Consider the following 23956-nt stretch of genomic DNA (forward strand, 5'->3'; position numbering starts at 1 on the left):
CTGGGTGTAGTGAGGCTGCCTGAAAATGCAAACCACGGTGCAGCTGTATCTACCCTCTGTAAAAATTTCTCTAAGGTACTGTGTTTCACCTCCAGTCCCTTGGAACGTAAAAGGCCATCGAGGGCTAGAAGGAGTGGACTTGAAGTCACAGCACCCATAACGCAACACAAGAAAACACAGAAATCGAAAGTGAAAGTACACAAAACAAAACGAACATACACAGAAAACAAAAACGAAAATACAGAGTGCAATTGCTATGAGATGTAACGCCCTCTCTTTTTACAGAGGAGCAGGTACCTTTTAATGCTCCCTCTTTATGTATAGAGGAGCCTCCGCTTTTTAACAGCGGGTCCCACCTTACCTGGGACTTACCGGCGCGCCTCCCTGACTGCTGAAAGTTCTGGTTCCTGGGTGTTTCTTTGTTTCTTTTCTCCCGGGTCTCGGCACCACTTGTCACGACCCCCTTGCCCGCAAGGAAGACGCGACTCAGGAATCTTCTTTCAGCAGTTTATTCAGGCCCCTGATATTCTTTTAATGATTCTTCTACTCTACTTCTACTACCCGGAATAATAATTGGATGCCCCTCCCAGCCTTAATAAAGCACCTCGAACCCCAATGCAAAGCTGCCACGTGTACCCTTCTCACAGGGTGCTAGAAAATGACACGCCAACTTTCTCTGATAAGGAGCTGGGAACACGCCAACTCTCTTTGATATGGAGTTGTCCTTCACAGACCACAACGGAGCCAGCGCCATCATGTAATGGCGACCACAGTCCGCAGGAACGGCTCACCACACACAAGAATCTCCAAGAGTGCGACATACCTGAGCTGTGTATCCACTTGTTCTATTTTGGAATATTATATAGTATACTATATACTATTTGGAATGTTCTCACCAAATCCAAAGTCAGGTACTCAGGTATGTCTAGTTCATGCCAACCTCAAGACCATCTGGATGCCTGCATCTTCTGCCCGGAAGTTGCGTCAGTTCTGACCCAAATCTGTTCAAAGGGTTCTTGATACCACAAAAGCAAAAAAAAACTTTGTCCGTATCACTGTGGAGGTGAAGCCATAGCTGCATACTGTGCTAACAGTACGCAGAATTCATATTCCGTATAAATTAGAGGGACTGATTTAAATATGAAGTTTAAGATTTCCTTAGAAAGGAGAGTGAAGAAGAGACACGGGGAAGAAAAGGGAGCGAATCCAGATAATCACCCAGGGAACCAAGGCTCCGTCCTTCCGGGGACCTTGGCTCACCACTGTGGAATAGGCCTCAAAGACGTCCCCTGGGAAGGAGAGAGAAACCAGAGTATTATTTGGTGAGAGCTGTTCTTAGGAGGCCCTGACTCAGCGACTCTGGTGCAACTGCACTAAGGGGGCAAACTGACTCCTACATCTGGAGAAAGCCCTCGAGCAGAAACTCATAGTATTCACCGGGGAAATCTCTGGTGAGAATAAATGCCGTGTGCCTCAGTCCATTCAGGCTACAAAAGATCTTAGATCAGGAAATTCAAGAACAACAGAAGGTTGTTGCTCACAGTTCTAGAGGCTGGGAAGTTCAACATCAAGGCACCAGGGGATTCCGCATCCTGATGAAGGCTCACTCTCTGCTTCCTAGATGGTACCTTCTAGATGTGTCCGTACGTGGTGGAAAGGACAGAAAAGCTCCCTCAGACTATTATAAAGTCACTAATAGCATCTATAAGGGTGTCGCCTTTGTGGTCTAATCACCTCCTCACGTCCTACCTTTCTTTTCTTGTTGTTGCTGTTGGTTGTTATGGTTACCAGGGATTGACCCCAGGAACACTTAACCACGGAGCCACATCCCCAGCCCTTTTTATTTATTTATTTATTTATTTTTATTTTGAGATGGTCTTGCTGAGTTCCTTAGGGCCTGGCTAAATTGCTGAGGTTGACTTTGAACTTGCCATCCTCCTGCCTCAGCCTCTCCAGCCTCTGGGATTATAGGGCAGTGCCACAGAGCCCAGCTCAAGCCATGTCCTTCTAAGAGTTATAGCCGTGCAGGTTTTGTTTTTTTTTTTTAATCCCCAGATAGATAAGAAAAAAAAATACACTATTAGGCAAAACAGAAGATGAGTTATCGAACTCTGCCTGGTCTCTAGGGAAAATAAATGTTTTTTTAAAAAATTAGTAGCTCCAGATATGATTCCATATAAGTTTGGTATAATATATAATATGTGTAAATGTGCAAATACCATCTTCATGATTTAAGAAATACAAAGCCCACCAATTAAAGTGTTTTTTTTTATTAGAACATCTGGGGCATATTTGCAGAAAGAAATGTGCATCTTCTCTGGAGGAACTCACACCTTTAGTTCATATTTCACAGGATTTCTAAAGATTCAACCATGAACTCACAATCCAAAATTTAAAACCATGCAATGAGGGAGAATTAGCAGAAAATCCAAAGCCAGCTTCAGCAATGGTGAGGTACTAAACAACTCACCGAGACCCTGTCTTTCAATAAAATACAAAATAGGGCTGGGGATGTGGCTCAGTAGTCGAGTGCCCCTGAGTTCAATCCCTGGTACCAAAAAAAAAAAAAAAAAAGTGGAAATTCAAAACATGAGAGAAGAAAAATATAATATAAAAAAATCAGGAATAAAATAAACCCTCTTAAAATAAAATGTTTCATTGTTGAAATTTAAAAAAAATAATAACAGCTAATACCCAGATTTCAAAATAACTGAAGAGAGTGAACTGGATGAACAGTCTGGGCCTATTATTCAAACTGTATCCCAGAGAAATGATGCAATGGAAAATTTTAGCTACAACTACAGGAGAAAACTAGATAGGAGCAATTTCTGAAGAAAAATGTTGGAAATTTTCCAAAACTGTGTAAGATATGAATCTTCAGGTTCAGTAAACAGAGCGACTCCCATGCAGATTTATAAAAGGAATTCTATACCAGATCAATCAAAATAATACCACAAATCACCGGAGGGGGGAAAAAACAGTTTAGGAGCAAGAGAAATTATATAACAAAAATTTTATTTAGACCGAGAGTGGATTTATAGAGAGCAAGAACAATATCCTCAGAGAAAAATAACAATCATCCTAGAATTGTATATACGGCTAAATGTCATCCAATAATGAGAGTGAATTAAAGACCTTGGCCAAACAAAATAGAGAGAGTGTTTGCCACCAAAAGACACTCACTAAAGGAACTGTAAGGATATTTCAGAAAGAAATGAAATGATCCCAGAGGTGGGTTCTGAGATCCAGGCCAGAATGGCAAGCAAGAATTGGCACATCGAACAAGAATGAACACAAAGAGGGTAATATCTAGTTTGGAATGGGAAAGTATCCGTTTTCTATTGCTGCATAACAAATCACCCTTAATACAGAAGCTTAAAACAACAAATATTATCATCTCAGTTTTTTAACGGGGGACAGGCAGGAATGTGGGCGTGGTTTAGTTGAATATCTCTGACGCCTGGTGACCCAGGTGGGCTACCGTCATCTGCAAGCTTGACTGATGGACGGGAGGGATGCTTCAGAACTCATGTGAGTGCACGGCCGCAGGCAGGCCTCAGAAGATCCCCTCCCAAGCTCACTGATGAGGCTGTCAGCCAGGTTCAGGTTTTCTGCAGTTGATGGCCAGAAGTATCAGCCCTTGCCATGTGAACCTGTCCACCCGGCCACTCGCATAGCAGCGTGCAGCGTGCTTCCTGAGAGAGGGTAGGCGAGGGAAAGAAAGACAGATGTCACTGTGTTTTGGTAGCCTGATCTCATAAGCATCTTCTCAATACTTTTGTCATGCTCTACCACTTAGAAGTCACTGAGCCTCTCGAGAGAAAGGGACTGCAGGGGTGCAAAGATGGAGAACAGGGATCAGAGGGGGACCTTATCCAAGGCTGCCCAACACAAGGGAATAATGCAGTACAAAACCCAAGGATAACAATGGCACATGGAACCCGTGATTGAACATGAACATAACTGCCCTGTCCTTGTCCTTACATCTTTCAGGGAAGAGAGTGAAGATAAATGTGCCGTTATGCAGGATGAAAAAGTTCTAGGGATCTTTTGTACAACAATGTGAACAGACTTAACTCTAACACACTGAAAAATAGGTATGATGGTCAGTTTAAGGCCATGTGCTTTTACTGCACTATAAATAAACCAATGCATATATACATACCCAGGGGAAACTGGTTTAAGATAAATATGAGCTTTAAGCTTCATTATGAACAACATTCATGCTAAAATTAGAAGGGGAACTTCTACAAGACTAGAAATTTATAAATTCCAAACTAGTTTAAAAAAATTAAATAAAAAAGCGTGTTGAAAAGGAGCATAGAAAGATCATGAAAGAAAACCCAAACTAAGCCAGGTGCAGTGGTTCAAGCCTATAATTCCTGCTCCCAGCATCTTGGGAGGCTGAGACAAGAGGATCACGAGTTCAAAGCCAGCCTCAGCAAAAGCGAGGCGCTAAGCAACTCAGTGATACTCTGTCAATAAAATACAAAATAGGGCTGGGGGGTGCGGCTCAGTGGTTGAGTGCTTCTGAGTTCAATCCCGGTACCCTCCCCCAAAAGAAAACCCAAACTAAGATGAGCAACAGTTATAAAGATATTATAAATCCTATTAAATAAAAAAAAATGAGTGAATTCACATGATTTAAAAACAAAATTTAAAATGCCAGATCAACAGTCGGCTATCTGCTCTCTAAAGAAATGCACCTATGATCAGAGCTACGGTGAACATTATATTTAGTGGGGAAACATTGGACTCATTTTAAAGTCTAGAATGAGGCAGGAAAGCCCACCATAACTTCTATTCAATATTGCACTGAAGGCTCAGATGAAAAAAAAATGTGTGAGAATTTGAAAGTAGGAAACAAAAACACTTTTATGTGATTTCAATGTGACTGCCTACATAGAAATATGTAACCCACAATTTACTGAAATTAATTGCACTAACAACTTATTTGGGTACTGATTTATTACATTACCCAGGAGGTAGCTAGCATGCACTGCCTTAGTTTGTTCATTTTCGTGGCCTGAGAGTACAACATCATAGGACTAGACTCCATCATCTGACTAGGCTACAATTGAATCCCTCCTTCTCTGGATGAACATTCAGCTTCCTTCCAATTCTTTGTCCTTACAAACTACTGTGAACATCTGTTATTTATGCCTCCTGTGTCAGAAATGTTTCCCAGTTCGGGACATTGCTTTCTCCATCCTTGAAGTTCAAGCCCGGGAAAAGGTGTTTGGAGTGATTGCTGCAGCATCCTCGGATCTGTCTGGTAATGTTTCCACACACACGAGCAGTTTTTAAATGTTATGTTCTGAAAACACACGAACAGATGGCAAGGAAAGGCTGAACAATATCCAAACAGTTACAGAGGTGGTGTTAGGAGAAGGGTGTGGTGTTGAGTCAGGCTTCTTGCAGCTTTTCTGTGCAGCAGATGATGATGAACTCTGGCTTTGTGATGAACATGGGGGTGGGGCGGCGGGGAGCAGGTGGGGATTCAGCAGGTGCACTGATCCCATTTATTCATCTGAAGGTCACTTTCCCATCTTGGTGTTTTCATGGCTTCTTTCTATCTCTCCATACAATTCTCTTTATATTTTTAGCAAAACCATTTTTAATCCTCTAACGAAGAGGGGAATAATAAATACTAGGGCGGGTTGATTTAGGAGACAGAGAAATGAGTACTTTCCTTTGATTAGGTTTTCATTTTGCTTGCAATGGAGCCAAGCCAAGAACAGTTGCTTCCTTTCTCTTCCAGCGTTGAGTTGCAAAGGCTTATAATCCCATGTTATTCATGCCCAAGAGATCCTACTCCCAAATATTCTGGGTTACAACATCTCTCTTTCCTGGAAAGGCGAGCTCTCTTGCTGAGCTGGGACATCCAGCAGACTCATCAATGAGATGTTAAGAGATGCAAGAAGAAATGGTGAAGTGGCTTTGGGAACGAGGAGTTTGATTTCCCAGGTTTGGGTCCAAGACATTCTGGAAGCGATTCCCATTGGGCATCCACATTGCCTTTTCTGGAAAGCTTTGGGGAGCCTGGGATTTTGTGCTCAGGAGATATTGGGCCTCTGGTTCTCTGCAGAAGACCCAGTCTGTGAACTCTTGCTAGAGTCACTCCTCTGCTCTTAAACCAGAGCAGGCCACATTGGGATGCAAAGTCGTCCTGGGCCCCCTGAGGCACGCTAACATGGGAAAGAAGGCCCTTCGTGAGTCAGCAGGATTGCTTCCCAGGAAAAGTGGAAATTGATTTTTTTTTCCCTCCTGGGGGTTTGCTAGAGCGTGGAGGCAGTGCAAGGAAGTGGAGGAGGAAAAATAATAAATTAAACTGATCTCCTTCAAGAAAGCCTTGTGGAGAGCTGGGGGCAGGGGCAGAATCTCAAGAACTAGCCATTGTCTTTAGGCCTCTGAGTGTGGCAAGAATCACCTCGGAGGCTAATTAAAGACACCACTGTCCCAGGCATCCAAGCTGTCCCCTCCCCTGCACAGCCGTAACAATTAGCCAAGGCTGCTTTGCTCCGGGTGGTACTGATTAGTTCACAGAGCGAGTCTTGCCAGAGCCCAGAGGGCTGAGAAGGGACAGCAGTTGCAGACCACCCACTGGACGAGGTCCCTCTGACTTCTCCCTGGGGAACTGCCTGCCAGATTCCCCTCACATCTCACAGTCCCTGTGGGAAACAGTCAGGCCGTTTCTTATAAAATTAAATATACACTTACCACGTGCCCCAGAAATCCCACATGCATGCATTTATCCCAGAAGAACAAAAACTATGTCCGTGCAAAATCCTACCCTTGGAGAGTCATGACAACTTTATTGGTTTTAGACAAAAACATGGTCAAATGTCCTGGCCTCGGCAGGATCTTTCTGAAGGGAGCTCTGGGAACTTAAGATCTGTGCAGACCCAAGCAAACACCACCCATAAACTATAGCTCAGTTCCAGGCACAGAGCTCCTACCAAGCCTGCAAGTGGCACGGGCCTCCTGAGTGTGCCCCAGGCCCTCTCTGGTCCTGGCTCTCCCGGGCTCACCCCTCACTCACATCTGCCAAAATTTTGCTGTTCTTTCACGTTCTTCTCCAAATTAGGATTTTTTTTTTTTTTTTTAGAGAGATGTGCCCTATATTTTACCCTCTGCCAGTCTCCACTAACCTTTGTTGCCGTCCTTTTAGCTCTATCTTCTTGGTCCCTGGACACCCATCTCAAATTTTTTTTCGGGACAAGGATCATGTGCTCAGAAAGTGAAATAGAAAAAAAGAAAAAAAATCTTTTAGGGACTGTTGCAAGACCTGCAGCTAAGGAGAGCCCTGCCTTTCTAGAAAGAACCCTATAGGAGCCACTAGGGGAGCTGCTGAGGCCCAGGGGTAACTGGGTGCGACTCTAACTCCCCAGCACTGAAGCAAGGAAAAGCATATTGCTTCTGTAGAGACAAAAGGGAGAGGAGAGGCAGAGAGGGACCCCGAAACAGATATCAACAAGTGGTCGGGGGAGGGGGAGGGGGATGTAGCCCCGAAATTCCCTAAATCATCATCAACTCTATAACACTTGTGGACTGCTTTGTGGAGACATTTATTAGGAAATTTATGAAACAGATACATTTTGAGCTTGAAATGATGCATGTAGATCCAGGAGCCCACCTATAAGATAGTAGTATAGCCAGGGAATTAGCAAAACACCTGTATGGATTATTGCAATGGTTTTCAAATGAGGTGAGGCAATAAAATCGCCCAGGGAGGGGTTAAGAATCTCAATCTGAGGAAGCCTTACATTGGAACAGCTGGAGGAAGACTCGGGCATTGGTCTTTTACACTACTCCTCAAGTGATTCCATCCTGCAGCTGTGTTTGAGAACTGGTAGCAAAGATCATCCCTAACCTCAGAAGCATGTCCAGGGCAACCCTATTTACAGTAGTCTCCTTTATCCCCAGGAATATGTCCCAAGCCCCACAGTGGATGTCTAAAACCACAGTGCTAAACCTCACAGACACGATAGTTCGTTCTTACTATAGATCTTAACAACCTCGACATAGGATTTGTTTTTTTTTTTTCATTTAGTCAAAAAAACTTTCATCCTTTCACTTAATGGAAGTACATCACAGCTTCTCTTTGGTGTATCCAAATTGGTAGCATGATTAATCTTGTGCTTTGGGGCCATTATTAAGTCAAATCAGGGTTACTTGAACCTAAGCACTGCAGAACTACCACAGTTGATCTGATAACCAAGAAAGTTACTAAGTCACTGTCGGGTGGGTAGTGTATACAGTGTGGATACACTAGACCAAAATGTGATTCACCTCCCAAGCAGGATGGCTCAAGATTTCATCACAGTACTCAGGATGTCACACAATTTGAAACTTGTGGATTGTTTATTTGGGGGAAATTTCTATTCAATATCTTTGAGCTGACCACAAATAACCACAGCAAGCAAAATTGCAGTTAAGAGGGGACTATTGTATTATGACACAAAAACTACCTCCCCTGCTGATGGAGGCCAAACAGGTTATTTGGGAGTGGGGGTGGGGGTGAATTCAAAGTCCAAAGTGTGTGTTTCTACCCTCTTCTGTCAATAAAAGGCTATTAATAATGAATTCCATTTCTTTTGTAGTTGGAAGCAGACAAATGAGGGATCCCAAATTTCAGTTCAGCAACTCAAATATACCTTCACACTAAAAAAATTAATTCATCACAGTTACCAGGCAGCCTGCAGGCCTCTGGGGTTCCTAATCTCTCATTTTATAAACAGTAGATATTCCATGGTGATGGTGTTAATTCCATTTTTATTACATTTGCTATCAAGAACCATGTTTAGGCATCTACGTGTCTCAGATGAAAAGAAACCATCTCACATATACAACTTTGAATGTGCAAGGCAAGTCCCAGTGAAATCCTGGCAGAGCAGACTTGAATGGGAATTGAACTACTATTATTTGAAATAATGACCCATCAGGGCCATGCTGTGCCATTCTATAAGTAATAAGATTTGACAAGTGGGAAAAAAAGATGAGGAAATAATATAAAAACATGGCTAGAATACTTTCACCATATTGTAAGTTATTTCCTTTTGGCAGAGAGAGGGAAGGGGACAGAAGGAGCGTAGTGGAGTCAAAAAATGGAAGACGTGAAGGTTAGTTTTGTGACATGCTGGTAATGGAGAGTCAGCCATGGAATTTCAAAAAGCATGTCCCTCTTTTAGAGATCCACAATGACCCCTGAATGTTATCCCATGCACTCATACAAGAAAACTAAAATACCCCGATCAAAACACAGCTGCCCGAGACGCAAACTTTCAGATCAATGCACAGCTAGATGGGAAGTTGAAGAGCAGCTTGCAGAATTGGTCATCAGCCAGCCTGCTCCCTCTGAGCCCAGCTGGCTCCTCCAACCCTGGAGACATCAGTGTTGACAGAACAGACAGAAAGCGGGTGTAAGAGTGAGGTCAAGGAAAAATACTCAGAAAGAACAGCGCTTCCATTTCCCTAAAAAGTCTGAGTTCCTTCCTCAGCTCATATGCCGCTCTGCAATGAAGTGTCTATAAGAAGCAAATGTTCCTGCTCTCGAAGCCCAGGAACCCCAAATCAGTTGATCAGATTTATATATATTAAAAATCACTCGAGGCAAAGTCTCCCATGCCCAACCACTACTCATCCTGTATGAGAACTATTTAGAAATTATAACCTACTATGTCTTATTTTGGTAGGTGGTCCTGAAGCGTTTTGAGCGAGGGGAGTTGCTGTTATCTAGTGAGTAGAAACCAAGGAGGCCGCTGAATATCCTATGATGCAGAACAGACCCACAATAAAAGATTGTCTAATACAAAAAAAAAAATCAATAGTGGTGGGGTTGAGAAACCCTGCTTTAGGGTTCTCAGTGAATTGAGAATAACCTTTTATAATTCATTGAGCAAATAATGGCTTGGGGCTTAGTGCCCTTAGGACACGATGCCCCTAGTGCTGGGGAGTCTGATTAGAGATGAGGGAGGTATTCAAACAAATGTAACAGGGAGCTTGCTAAGTGCCTAAGTGGAAAATATAAATAAATACCAGGAAGGACAGAGATTTAAGAGGGTGGGATTGGGGGATGGGAGAAACCAAGGTCACTTTTCCAAAACAGTCTGCAAACTGCATGCTTATACTAAAAAAAGAAAAATAAAAATAAAAAAATCACTCATCTCATATATCAATTTGAAATAACTAGTAGAAAGGTTTACCAAATCCCCAAGTACTTTTTAAGCAATCCATCTTTGGACTTCTATATGCATTTCCTCGGTGAAAAGCAACCTACTGTTTTCTTTGTGGTTTTTGTTCCCTGTTAAGATTGTTTTTCTAACAGTGTTTTTCTAATGCCATGGAAAAGCTGCATGTCCTTCCCCTGGCCTTAGTTTATTCTATCTATACTTTTAAAATATTGATAAACATACCGTGGAATTCTGTAACTGCTAATTAACCCAACGATGCGTACTCAGCCTCTTCTATTTTGCCTCAGGTGGCAACTTAAATTAATCAACGACCCTGAAGATGGACCTTCCTGAGCATCTGTTAGCTGGCCTCCTTGTCTTTCAATATGGAGTGCCAAGTCTGTAGTAGAACATTGTCTCCATCCCCCTAGTCCTCTTTTCTGAATTGAAAGAAGCCCTGAGACAGCATGAAGATGCTTAGGAAGGTATCTAATGAGCCTAAGGAAAAAAAAAAAAAAGATGTTTTCCCCCAGGAAAAGTAGTGACCAGTCCAAAGGGGTTTTGATTGAAGATGCAGCTGTGTTAAATTTGCAAGACTGAAATTGCCTCCTGATCATTTCCAGGGCAGACACCATAGACACTCACCAATGCAGATGCTCAAACTGTCTGGAACACTATCATTGGCAAATGGGAGCTCATAACTAAGCCGAAAGAGAAATCAGTTATAAACAAGAACTACCCGGTGCCATACGCCTCCACAGAAAATATTCTGGGAAATCTTACAGATCCAATAGTTGACATACAGAGCGGAGGCTCTGCTTTTTGAGTATCACTGTACAATACTAGACATCAAATTGCTTCCTTGCTTGTTTTTAAGTCTGGGTTTGGATCGTGATACTTTCCAATGCTGGGATGTGAGAAATTTAACACAACCTCTCTGAGTCTGTATTTCCCCACCACAGAAATTAAGAAAATCAGACCCCCCCACCCCGACTTCTCCCTCCTGCCCACTTCTCTCTCAATTACTCTATTCTACCAATTTGGATCCTGTTGGGAAAATGGAGACCACATCAGTTATTTTAACAGAAGGAATTTAATATGGGGAATTGATGAATCAGTTGTCAGAAAATAGTAAAATAAGGACACTGGAGGAATAGCACCGCCCCCCAGGGGCTAGGAGAGCTAAGAGTAGATGTTGGGATTATTGGAACCTGCATGCTTGAAAGGACCTGTGGGGCTGAGACCGACTGCAGAGGAAGGGGCAGCCACTCTGAGGAAGAGTTATGGCAGAGGGTTGGGTACCCACCAATTCTGGAAAGTGCAAAAGAGAGCTGGACACTAGAACCAGTGGGTTCCTGTGGAGATGGGCCATCGCTGCTGATGCTTTCAACAAGTGCACCAGAAGCAAGTCCCCTTTCTGGCTCCAAGGTCCATCTCTCTCTGACACCTCAACCTGCAGGTGACAAAGGAGTAACAGCGTTGCAGAGAGGCCAGTTTCACAAAGCAAGTGCAGAGGAGCGGATTTGGAGCTGATACACAGATAGGTCAATAGATGCCGTCCGTCCAATTATGATGCATATTAATGGAGTGATTACTGTGTGTAGACCGTGCTGGGCGCTGGGTGGTCTGGAGAATGAAGTGGAAACTCTTACAAAGTGCACAACTCAGTGCTTAGTAGAGGGAGACCTTGACTGAAATTTAGTCTCTTCAAAGGGGAACTCTTAGATACTGTTGGTGGGAATGAAATTAGTGTAACCATTATCAATAACGGTGCAGAAAATCCTCAACAAACTCAAAAAACAATCCAGTGTATGACCCAGCCATCCCACTATTGGGTCTATACAAAGGAAACTAAATATGTCCAGAGATATTTGTACTTCCGTGTTTTCTGCAGAGCTAGGCACAATAGCTATAATATGAAAACAACCTAGGGGTCCACCCATGGATGAATGGATAAAGAAAAATGTGTGATAGCACCACAGAATATGATTAAGCCACAAAAATAATGAAATTCTGTTATTTGCATCAAAGTGGATGAGCCTGGAGAAGGTTAGGTAAGTGAAATAAATCAGGAACAAAAATACAGATACCACATGTACTCACTCATATGTAGAAGCTAAGAAAGTTGGTCTCCTAGAAGAAGTGATTACCAGAAGCTGAGAAGGGGAGAGAAAAGATAGAAAAGTGTTAGATAAGAAGATGGAATATGGTGTTCTATAGCCCAGTGGGGTGACTACTGTTAACAATAATTTATTATATATTTCAAAATATCTAGAAGAAAGGACTTTGGATATTTCTAGTAAAAGAAATGATAAATGTTTGAGGTGATGGATTTGCCAATTACCAACATTTGATCCCATTGCTCATTGTATAAACATTCCAGAATATCATATTATATACCCCTGTAAATTGCCGCGGTCTTGCTGCAGCAGAATAACTGGGGGGTGACGAATAACTTGTGTACGTTGATGCAGCAGGAATGGAAGCCATTTATTGTAGGACAACAGAGCTATTTATACATTTTGCACAGCTTATCTAATTAGCATAAACTAGATACATCAGTCAACCAATAAGGAATCTCCACACTTAATGGCTTGCTTTTGTTATTTCTCAAACCACTCCCTCTGGCATTTTGCCAGGCACCATCCAGACTTGTTTATGAACTCTAACATTTCCCTGGCAAAATACCAGGTGTTATTTTGACTTGTCTACAGACCTTAACAGTAAATATGTACAATTATGTGTAAATTTAAAAAAAAAAAGAATGAGAAAATAAATTAGCTCTCCTCTATTACAACCAGTGATAAACATAAAGAAAATGGAAAAAAAACAAAATAGAACAAACCAACAAACCCAAACACTGGCCCCTCCTTTTGAGGATTCTCATGTGTAGATGAAGTGTTGCAAGGATCTGGCACAGAGCAAAGTACAAAGTCATAGATATGCACACACTTTAAAAAGTTTTTCAGACCGAACTATTTTAAGAATTCAAAGAAACGAAAGGCTATTTTCAGGATTATCAGAGAAGCCTTCACAAAAGCTAGGAATGAACCAGAACTGAGTGTTTAGACAATGAGCAAAAAGACTAAGATCATCTGAGATGGGAGAGAGTTCACAAGCAAGTCAGGTGTGCTGGGAATTGGCTGAGTATGTACATGGCCACCCCAGGCTCCAGGGATGCGTGAGACCGAGTCTCAAGGAATGGATTTGTGACGTGCAGTTTGGAAGCTGGAGCCAGTAGAACATTTGTGCACTTACTCTAAGACATAGATGAGCCATCGGAGCCTTTTGAATGAGCATAAGTTATGTTTAAATTACATTATCATCATAGACTCTGTCATATCTAACGCAATACCCTGCACATAGTGGAATATTTGCAGAGGGGTATTATTATAGTGGATGGGAGTGGGTAGGATGGGGTGAGGTGAAATGAAATCACAAACAGCAGCTCTTAACTTTGATAATCTGCACATTTTTCTCTCTGTTTCATTATAATCATCAATATTTTATGAAATGCTCTCTGCAATTAATGAACAATTTTAAAGCCAAAAGTTCAGGAGCCAAAAGAATTCAAGCAAGCTTTTTTTTTATTCCTATTTCTCAAAAAAAAAAAAGAATTCAGGCAGAGATAAAAATTCAGAAGATAAAGTTTGAATGACAAAATCATTCACCAGGCAAAGATGAAACCCAACGATCAAGATGCTGTCCTAATTCTGAGACTCAGGACCCTGTTGTCTGTGTAAACAGAGCCTTGGCCAGCTGAGGTGGACCAGCTCTAAGAGTGGACCCAATACTGACTTTGGAGAGACCAGGAGTTGCTGGTGAAAACTTCATGGACTTACTTTTTCTTAAAGTATTTTTGTAATATGCTTTTGAATAAATTTTAGTGAACTTGGGTTAGTTAACACAATTGTTATACAATATACACATGAATATTCTATTTTTTTTTTCTTTTTTTCTTCTTGGCAGATCCTTTGCAGGATTTCGGCTTTTCTGTTGACCAGTGTTCCAGAAAATTACAACCGCATCTCAGCATTAGATTTGGCATCATTCTGAGTAAGTAGCAATGATGACCACGAAATAAAGCACGGCACAACTTCCTGCCCCACACACCAACTGACTCATATGATCAATAATGGCTGGCTAGCCCAGTAGTCCCCCACCATTCTCTGGAATTAACTCTGTTTCCACCTTCAATCCTCTTTCTGGGTAATATCCAAGTAAAGTACAACTCTCATTTAATGTTCCATTTTTCTACCAAAAAGACTCTATACACCTCTCTGGATTGGATAAGCACCTGAAATCAGTATACCTAGCGGAAAAAAAAAAAAAAGAAAATATTTTTAAAATATATTTTTCAGTTTTATGTGGACACAATATTTTATTTTTATGTGGTGCTGAGGATCGAACCCAGTGCCTCACGCATGCTAGGTGAGCACTCTACCACTTGGGCCGCATCCCAAGCCCCGAGAAAATATTTTGAGACTAAGTATTGCTGTCTCTCTAGGAGAGATCCTTTGCTTATGTATCTCAGCCACAGACAAATCTATTCCCTTCCCCAAGCAGCATGGTTTGTCATTTGCATTATTTTGTGTCTTGAGCAGCTAATCCAAGTTCTTAGACCTTGACCCAGGCAAAGAGGAGACGTGCAGCCTTTCTACACAACCCAGTCAATGAGCCACAGCAATTTCTGTTGTGTTTTTTTATTTGATCATGCCATTACAATCGGCTTATATGTGTGCTCTAGTTACTGAATTATCTCCTTTCCTAAGACAGTTTTATCAAAACCAGAGCAAAAGGATTCCATCAACCTAGCGTGTGGGACCATCCAGAGAAACAGAGCGGACGTTCCCAGAGACCAAGAACCCACCCAACTGTGTGTTTCTAGAACTTTGCACAATGTCAGGACTCCAGCAGCATCTCAAGAAATATTTTGTGGAGAGTATGAAAGAGAGAAAAGAGGAACGGGAGTAGGTAGAACATAAAAAGGAGGAGAGAGGAGAAGGCAGAGAGCTTGGGGAAACCAGACCACAGAGGTGCCTGCGCCTGCCTAGCAACATCAGGGGGGTGTGTGGGCTGACCACACCCCACATGGCCACTAGGGATAAATAGCACGATGGAGCTGAGAAGTTCTGGAAGCCACCCGCAGACACCTCATTAAGGGGCCAGAGCATGGAAGCTGGGCAGCACAGCAGAGGAGCCACCTTGCCCCAAAGAGGTGGCGTTTGAGAATGGGCCGGTTTTCATACCCAGGGCCATCACAGTCCCCTCAGCATGGTTTCAGTGTTGTTTTACTAGGGAAAAAAAAGTTTTGCATACAAAGCAGTCAAAGGGCATAAAGGGTCCTTGTCTCCTGCTGTGGAGTCCTAGTGATGGCCGCCTCCTCTTCTTTAGGGGAAGATATCCGGGAGCTGTTCCTGGATGTGCTCCTCCTCTCGAAAGGCGCTTCTGTTCTGAATTTCTCCTATCCCATCTGCGAGGACGATCTACCCAAGTTTTCTTTCTGTGGAAGAAGGAAAGGAGGTAAGTCATTGGCCGACCCAAGGCTTACATCCGAGGTCAGAACCCCGGGACCGAGCCCACTGTCTGTCCACCCCCTCTCCCCCATCCTGGGACAAGTTGAGCCTCACTCATCAGCACCTTTTAGAAACAAATCACAAGAATCGCCTCCCCACAGGGCTGTCATGAACCTCAAAAATGAAACGTTGTATAGAAGATGGTCTCCAAACGGGATTGTTCCTGTGAATAGTGGCACCTTAAGAAAAAGGCTAGAAGAAGAAGGGCCCCATCGCTTCCCCAAAATCCATGAAAATTCAATGCTGCTCCCAGGTTCGATGATTGGTGCAGTCTTGTTGACAAAGCAATAGACTTTGAAAGAGGAAAGACAGTGAGACTCACCACATCTCACTGCTTTCCCCTGCGGGCGGTTGATTGACAGGGCCTTCAGGTAGCTGGACAGGAAGCAGAGAAGCCGAAGTCTTATTACATCAGCTCCTTTCCTTCAGTTCACTAATCTGCTACCCCTCCTCCATACACAGCCAAGAGCAAGCCTGTCCCCACCCCTCCTGTCCTTGTCCTCACCTGCCAGTCAAACCAAGCCTCCTTGTTTTGTTGGGACAAGTGCATACCTGGTGTCTGAGTGGCAGGCCACTCCCCTCGTGCTAGGTGCATGAGCAGCAAACGGCTTATCCTGTAGGCACAGCCCTGGGCGTGAGGCTGCGTGTTGCAATCCCTGTGCTTGCTCCATGGCCCGCTCCTCGATTGGTCACTGCAAGGACAGTCAGCAAGAAATTGCACTGGTGGCTGCCTGTCATCTGCTTAGCTACTGCCTATATACACATGGTAACTGTGCAATGAAATCAGACCTGCTTCCTGCTTGGTCTCCGGAGGTCTCAAATAGTGACCCCACAGCCACACTCTCCTCTACCCTGTTCCGTGGACCTTCTCGCTGGACGAGAGAGAGCCCACACACTTGTTTAATTAAAATGTGGGTCAGCTCTACAGCTGACCTCCTCTGGTTAGTTGTTCTCCACTGGCTAGTCCCCCTCCCAGGGACTCCTTCCTATTCTCATTGGACAACGGGGAGCATAACCCAAACCCACACTCTGGAGTCATCCTCCTGTCGATTTCCCTTCTCAAGGCAGCTAGGGTTGTAAAACAGCAAGAATCCTTGCAAAATGCCCAATTTTCTTTTTTTGGGAGGGTACCAGGTATTGAACTCAGGGACACTCAGCCACTGAGCCACATCCCAAGCCCTTCTTTTATTTTAGTTGGAGACAAGGCCTCACTGAGTTGCTTAGCACCCCGCTGTTGCTGAGGCTGGCTTTGAACTGTCAATGCTCCCACCTCAGCCTCCCGAGCCACTGGGATGCCAGGCGTGTGTTACACGCCCAGCCCCAATTTTCCTTTCTAAGTGAAAGATCTAGAAGCAATCGGAGTCCCCTTCCTAGACCCAGGGATACAGATAAAAGATGTTTGTGCAAGAAAAGAAATCAGGGAACTTAGAGGAGGGTTGACCAGAAGGACGTCTGCAGAACTTCACTGGGATTTGCAAGTGACAGTTCTTACAGCTCTGCTCCTCAGCCTCCTTTCTCCCATAAGTGTGTGGCAGACAACTCACTTGCAGCACCCGCCACATGGTACTGTACCCACTTACCCCTGTCTGTCATCCCCAGCCGACTACGGATTTCCCAAGTGTGAGCAGTATCACCTTGGTTACCCTCTACAGTGGCCCGTAGGCACCAGTGGAGGACCGGCTCCACGACACCTGGTAATTACCAAAGTCTGTGGATGCTCCAGTCCCTTAGACAAACGGGGTGGTGTTTGCACAGAACCTATGCACATCCTCCCATATGTTTTAAATAATCTCTGGATCACTTGTAATACCTAATACAATGTAGATGCCATGTAAACTGTTGTTATACTGTATCGTTTAGGGAATAATGACCAAAAAAATTGTGCCTGCTAAATACAGATGCATTTTCTTCCAATTTTTTCTATCTGTGGTCAGTTGAATGTTGGGATAAAAAATCCAGAGATAAGGAACTCACAGACACAGAGGGTGGACTGTATCTCAAATGTGCCTGAAATGTGGGGATCATTAACTACAAACACATGTGTGTGTACATACACACACACACACACACACACACATACACACTGAAGTGGTAGCATGCCAGTTATGCATTACATGCACATCTGGAATGCCACACTATGCCCCATATATATATATATATATATAATTACCATGTCAATTAAACACATATATCTTAAAAATAACGATAAAAGAGAGCATAGACCTGATTGTATAGAATGTTCTGGAGGAATTCAAATCATATTGAGATGATGATTAAATAATTCCCACCCAGGAAAGGCTAACCACTTAATAGGCTGTCACCTATGGCCAACATCCATTGTCCTATCTCAAGCCTCTTGATTATATTTCCAGTTTTTTTTTTTTTTTACCAAATAAGGGAGCTTGAACCCAAATGTGGAGATGGGTCACCTGGAAGTCCTACAACTTAACAAGAAAGGACAGACACTAGATGTCTTTCCAGTCCCTAGATCAAGTCCCTCTCCACCACTGACACAGCTGCCAGCTAACTCTTGTAGACAAAGCTCTAGAAAGGTCACCTCCTGCCCAAAGGACTTCAAGAGTACCTTTTCCTGTAGAATAAAGACTGTCATTTTATCCATGTTTTTAAAATACATTTTTTCATCACATGGTGATCCTACATATTTATGGGGTTACACTGTGGCATTTCAATACAAGTACTCAATGTCTCATGATCAAGTCTGAGTAACTGACAGATCTATCACCCTCAGGTACAAAGTAAGAAACTTTCAAAATCCTCTCGACAAGCTATTTTGAAATAATCAATTAAGGGTCAATCATAGTTCTCCTACTGTGCCGTAGAGCACTAAGACCCATTCTCCTCTCCAGTAGTAAACTCTCTACTCTTCTTTCCTCAGCCCACATTCTTTTCTGGCTCTAATAACTATTACTCTATTCTCTACATCTTTGAGATCGACATTTTAGCTTCCATTCATAAGTGAGAATAGTAACTATATTTCTGTGCATGATCTCTCTTTACATAGTGTCATCTACTTTTACCTATATTGCTGAAAATGGTAGAATTCTGTGCCTTTTCATGGCTGAGTAATATTTCAATGTGTGAATATATGTGTGTATGTGTGTGTGTGTGTGTGTGTGTGTATATATGTGTGTGTGTGTCACATTTTCTTTATCCATTCATCTGTTGATGGCCACCTAGGTTTATTCCAAAGCCTGAGTTATTTTGATGACCAAAGTACATCATACATTTGACTATCCCTCCTCTCTAGCTACATTTCCCTCCATTCCCCATATGCACCATTAACAACCACCTCGACAAAATATCGCCATGTTCTGACCAAGGCCTGCACATTAACACGTACAACATTGTTTAGGTGGTCCCCTTGGCCTGTAAAGCCTGCTTCCCACTTTTCTTCTTCTGTCCAGATCTAACCCAAGAAGCCTCCTTCAAACCCAGACAAATGAATTGCTCCCTCTCACTTCTCCCAGAGCGTCATGTTCTATTTCTGCCACAGACCTTAACTCAGCTGGACGTGTACTTGTGAGTGTGTCCCCCATTAACCTTTCTGCAGACAGGGCATAGAGAGCTGACGGAAAAGATTTAATAAATATTTGGATTGTATTTGCATACGGACACACGACTGCTTTGAACACAGACCTTACAGCCCACCTCAAAATGACCATCTCATGATGCGTATGCACAGCACGAAGACACAAAGCAAACAGTAAATTCACTGGGTCCCTCAAGCTTAAGAAAACCTTATTTTTTTTATTCCTCTATTCATGCCCTTAATAGAATTAATACAATAGGAGAAATACTGTTCCCTCAAACGATTTGGGGTGTCTAATTTGGTATACCAGCTCAGAAGCTTGTGTTTACCTCATTTGGATGCTGGGCAGCTCCGCAGCCATTTATTTGCTTTATTGCTATGGGGATGATACTGCATAGGCAGCTGAGGAGCTGGCATTGGGGGACCTGCCAGGAAATTTCAGATAGTGCAAAACAATCCGAAGAGCAATATACAAATGTTGCATGCACAAATGATTATGTAAATTACATAAGCCAGAGAAGCTAACATTTTAAATTCAGAGGCTTCTTGGGTTATTAAATTGTTTTAACCCACCCACAAATCCACCACAGGAAGGATTCTGTTCCAGAGAAGTGACTGACACTAGGACGAGAAGGGGAAATGACACCAGAGACACAGGGAGAAGTGAAGCCAGTCCAAACCCAAGCACAGGCTGCTGTGACATATCATGTATGAAACGGTCCCAGGGACCTGCAGGTTCTTCCTAGCAGAATAGTGAGAAAACTCAGTGTCCACTGTGGGCGGCACACTCTGGCGTCCACTGGGGTTGAGTGATTGCTATCATTGCCACCACATTTCTATGCCTCCCTCTGCAAACTGCATCTCACTGGCTGTCCTCCAAGGCAGATGAAAACTACAAAATTGGTCAGGCTTAGTGAGACTGCAAGTATAAAATAATGTCTCCTTTTCCTCTGGGCTTCCCTTTGCTAGCTCTAAAGCAGGAAGTATATTGGATCCAAAGACCAAATGATGCTCTTCTGGCAGCATTATTAATGGGGTGATTGACAACTGGGAAAAAACAACCTATGTGTCCAATAATAGGGGATTCATTAAGTAGGTCATTGTTTAGCCAAACCAAGGAGCCCATAATATGCTGTGATTTTAAATGATGTCATAGGGATTATTGAATAACATGAAAATATAATAATATTATTAAGTAAAAAAGAAGCAGAATATCTCTGTTGGTCCTGTTTTTTATTTAAATGTGTGCAATGTGCAGTTGAATACACGTACCTCATTTTATCGTACTTCACAGATACTCATTTTTCACAAATTGGTGGATTCTGGCAACCTTGCATGGAGCAGGTCTATAGACACAGATGTGCCCACTCTGTATCTGTGTCTCACACTTTTTTGGCCACAAAGGTTTTCTTTGTTTGTTTTGGGTTATTATTATTATTTTTTTTTTTTTGGTGGTGCTGGGGATTGAACCCAGGGCCTTGTGCATGCAAGGTAAGCACTCTACCATCTGAGCTATATCCCCAGCCCCACAAAATACTTTTTAATTAAGGTATTCACATTGTGTTTTTAGACATAACACTCTTGCACACTTGATAGACTATAGTACAACATAAACATAACTTTAATATGCACCCACCAGGAAGCCCAAAAAGTCATGAGTCACTTTAGTGGGATATTTGCTTTATTGCTGTGGTCTGGAAGCAAGCCCATCATGCGCAAGGTAAATGCACAGAAAGTTCTGCATCAAAGACTAGAATAGAATGTCAGGGCAATCATGAAGTATCCACTCTGTACTCTTTCCCTACAATCCCCTTATCCAGGCACTGGGTTCATTGAGAAGGTGACAGAACAGGCAACATTATATCTTCTACTCTGTGAGCACTTCCTGAGACCCTCTTTCCTTTTATAGCATTGAATCATATGGATCCGTTCCACTTCACCTCGGAGTTGTACAACTAAATCTGTAAGCTTGGCCTCAATTTTAAGGCTAAAGTGAGATGAATTGAAAGTTTTTAATGACCACACCAAATTAGTAAACCTAAGGAAGGAAGCTATAGTAAATTCTCCTGATATTCAAGAACAGTCTAGCTGTAACTAGCTTAGGTCTGTCCATAGCTACCAACTAATTATAGGGGATTTATTAAATAGGTCATTGTTTAGCTAAACTAAGGGGCACACAATAAGCTGTGATTTTAAATGATATCAGAGGAGATTATTGAATTATATGAAAATATAAGAATATTATTAATGACAAACAAGCATGTTCTAACAGGATACTCCAGGGCCCTCACGGCACTGGATCTCAATTGCATATTAGTTAGACCCATGCTATTCTCTGCAGGGACCACAAGCTAAATGTGGCTCCTGACCCTCCGAAATATAACCACTCTGAATTGAAACATATCATCAGTGTAAACTGCAACTCGGTTTTAAAAATGTAACATGAGAAGAAAAATGTAAAAGTCTCGATCATTGTTACATTGGTTATACGTCTGCATCCATCCATTTTCTGTTGCTATAACAAAACACCTGATATTCGGTGATTTTTTAAAAATAGGAGCTTATTTGACTTGTGGTTCTGAAGTTTGGGAAATCTAGGAGGTTGGCATGAGCATCCACTCAGCATCTGGGGAGGGCCTTATAACATGGCACAGGGCGTCCCATGACAGAGCATGTGTGCTAGCTCAAGTCCTTCTTTTATTATAAAGGTACAAATTTCATCACTAGAGCCACATCTCTGTGATCTCATCTAATCCTAATTATTTCCCAAAAGACTCACTTCCAAATACCATTAAGAGATGACTTTGCAGTTTCAATAAATACTTGAAACATGGTAGACACATTCAAAACAGCTATGTTGAAATAATATTCTGGATATATTGAGTGTGTTAGATTTTTGTCACTGTGCCAAAATGCCTGAGAAAATCAACTTACAATAAGGAAAGTTGGTGTTGGCTCATAGTTTCAGAGGTTGATGTCCATGGTCTCTTGGCTCCATTGTTTGGGGGCCTGTGGGAGGCCCATTGTGGTGGGAACATATGGTAAAACAAGGCTGCGCTCCTCATGGTAGCCAGGAAGTAAAAAGAAAGGAAGCCAGAGTCCCAGTGTCTCTTCCAAGGGCACACCCCCAATGACCTAACTTCCTCCCTCAAAGCCCCACCCCCAAGGTTCCACCATCTCCCCACAGGGCCATCAGCTGGGAATTACGCCTTTGGGAGACATTGAATATTCAAACCATGAGATTGAGTGAAATAAAATATATCAACCTATTATTTATCAATGATAAGACACATTATTAACATATTATTAAAATTGCTTTCAGCGTTTAAAACGTGGTTACTAAATATCAAATTATATATGTGACTTACTGTATTTCTATTGGACAGTGTTTGCACTGAAAACTCCCTTTAAAATTTCGAAGATCCCAACACCCAGACCAATTACACCCAAATCTCCAGGGTCGGATCCAAGCTAGTTAGGTCCAGTGTCCAGGCAAGGTTGAAGAGCAATATTAGCCTTATCTAAGAAATGATCATAAAAATAAAATGTTGGTCCCCACCCAGACGTACTGAACCAGTCACTCTGAGACCGGGGATTAGCAATCTGTCTTTTACAAACCCTTCAGTCCACCGCTCAGCAAACTTGTTATTGGATAGAGAAAGTCGGTCAGATTTTCATCACGGTGACAAAAACACCCGACCAGAACAACTTAAAGGAGAAAAAAAAAACGTATTTTGAGGTCATGGTTTCACAGATTCAGTTGATGGTTGGACATTCCACCATGCTGGGTCCAAGGTGAGGCAGAACATCATGGTGGATGGGCGTGGCAGAGGAAAGCCAGTCACCTCCTTGGCAGTTGGGAAGCACAGAGAGATGGGATAAAGCCAGGGAGACAAGATGTAACCTCCAAGGGCACAGTCCCAGGGACCCACCTCCTGGAGCTGTGCTCCACCTGGGTGGTCATTACCACCCAGCACGGTGGTCCTTTCAAGTTATTAATCCATCAAATGGATTAATCCACTGATGAGCTTACAGGTCTGACAGTCTTATCATTTCACCTCTGAAGCAGTCCTCCATTAACACAGGAGCTTTTGGGGACACCCCTTATCCAAACCATAACAAGATGATAGTAAATATTTCAAGCTTCGCAGATCATGTGGTCTCTGTGGCAGCTGCTCGACTCTGTCCCTCAGGTTGAAAGTCACCACAGACAAGATGAAAATGGATGGGGACAACTATCCAAAAAGACTAAAACCACGGCACTGAAATTGAAATATCAGGTGTTTCTCACACAGTGAAATGCTAGTTTTCTTTTGATTTTTTTTTAACCATTTCAAAGTGCAAAATAAAAATCATTCTCAGCACATGGCTACTCACAGACAGGTATGGGACAGGGTTCGGCCTACAGGCTGTAGCTTGCCCGTCCCTGTTAAACTCTGAGAACCGCTACCATAAGGTAGGTCAGAATTCCAGACTTACCGCCAAAGTCACTGGTGCTGATGATAGTAAATATCTGACCCAAAGTTCAACCTAAATTGAGATCCAAGTTACTTAGGAAGATGTAACACCTTCGCTTTTCATTCTTGACCAGTGCCCACAAATTACATTTGATGCCAAGGGGACCTAACAGGAAGATAGTGGGAATGGTGGTTACGAGG

At 42.6% G+C, this 23956-nt stretch overlaps 1 protein-coding gene across 1 annotated transcript in view; it reads left to right on the forward strand.

Annotated features, from left to right (window-relative positions):
• Positions 1-23956, forward strand: part of Ly86 (lymphocyte antigen 86) — a 56267-nt gene that overhangs the window by 5706 nt on the left and 26605 nt on the right. The window contains exons 2-3 of the mRNA XM_005327490.5: positions 14142-14228; positions 15567-15695. Coding sequence (XP_005327547.2) covers positions 14142-14228; positions 15567-15695 — 216 coding nt within the window. The remainder of the gene's footprint in view (positions 1-14141; positions 14229-15566; positions 15696-23956) is intronic.

Source organism: Ictidomys tridecemlineatus, chromosome 8, assembly GCF_052094955.1.
Source record: "Ictidomys tridecemlineatus isolate mIctTri1 chromosome 8, mIctTri1.hap1, whole genome shotgun sequence".
NCBI lineage: Eukaryota > Metazoa > Chordata > Mammalia > Rodentia > Sciuridae > Ictidomys > Ictidomys tridecemlineatus.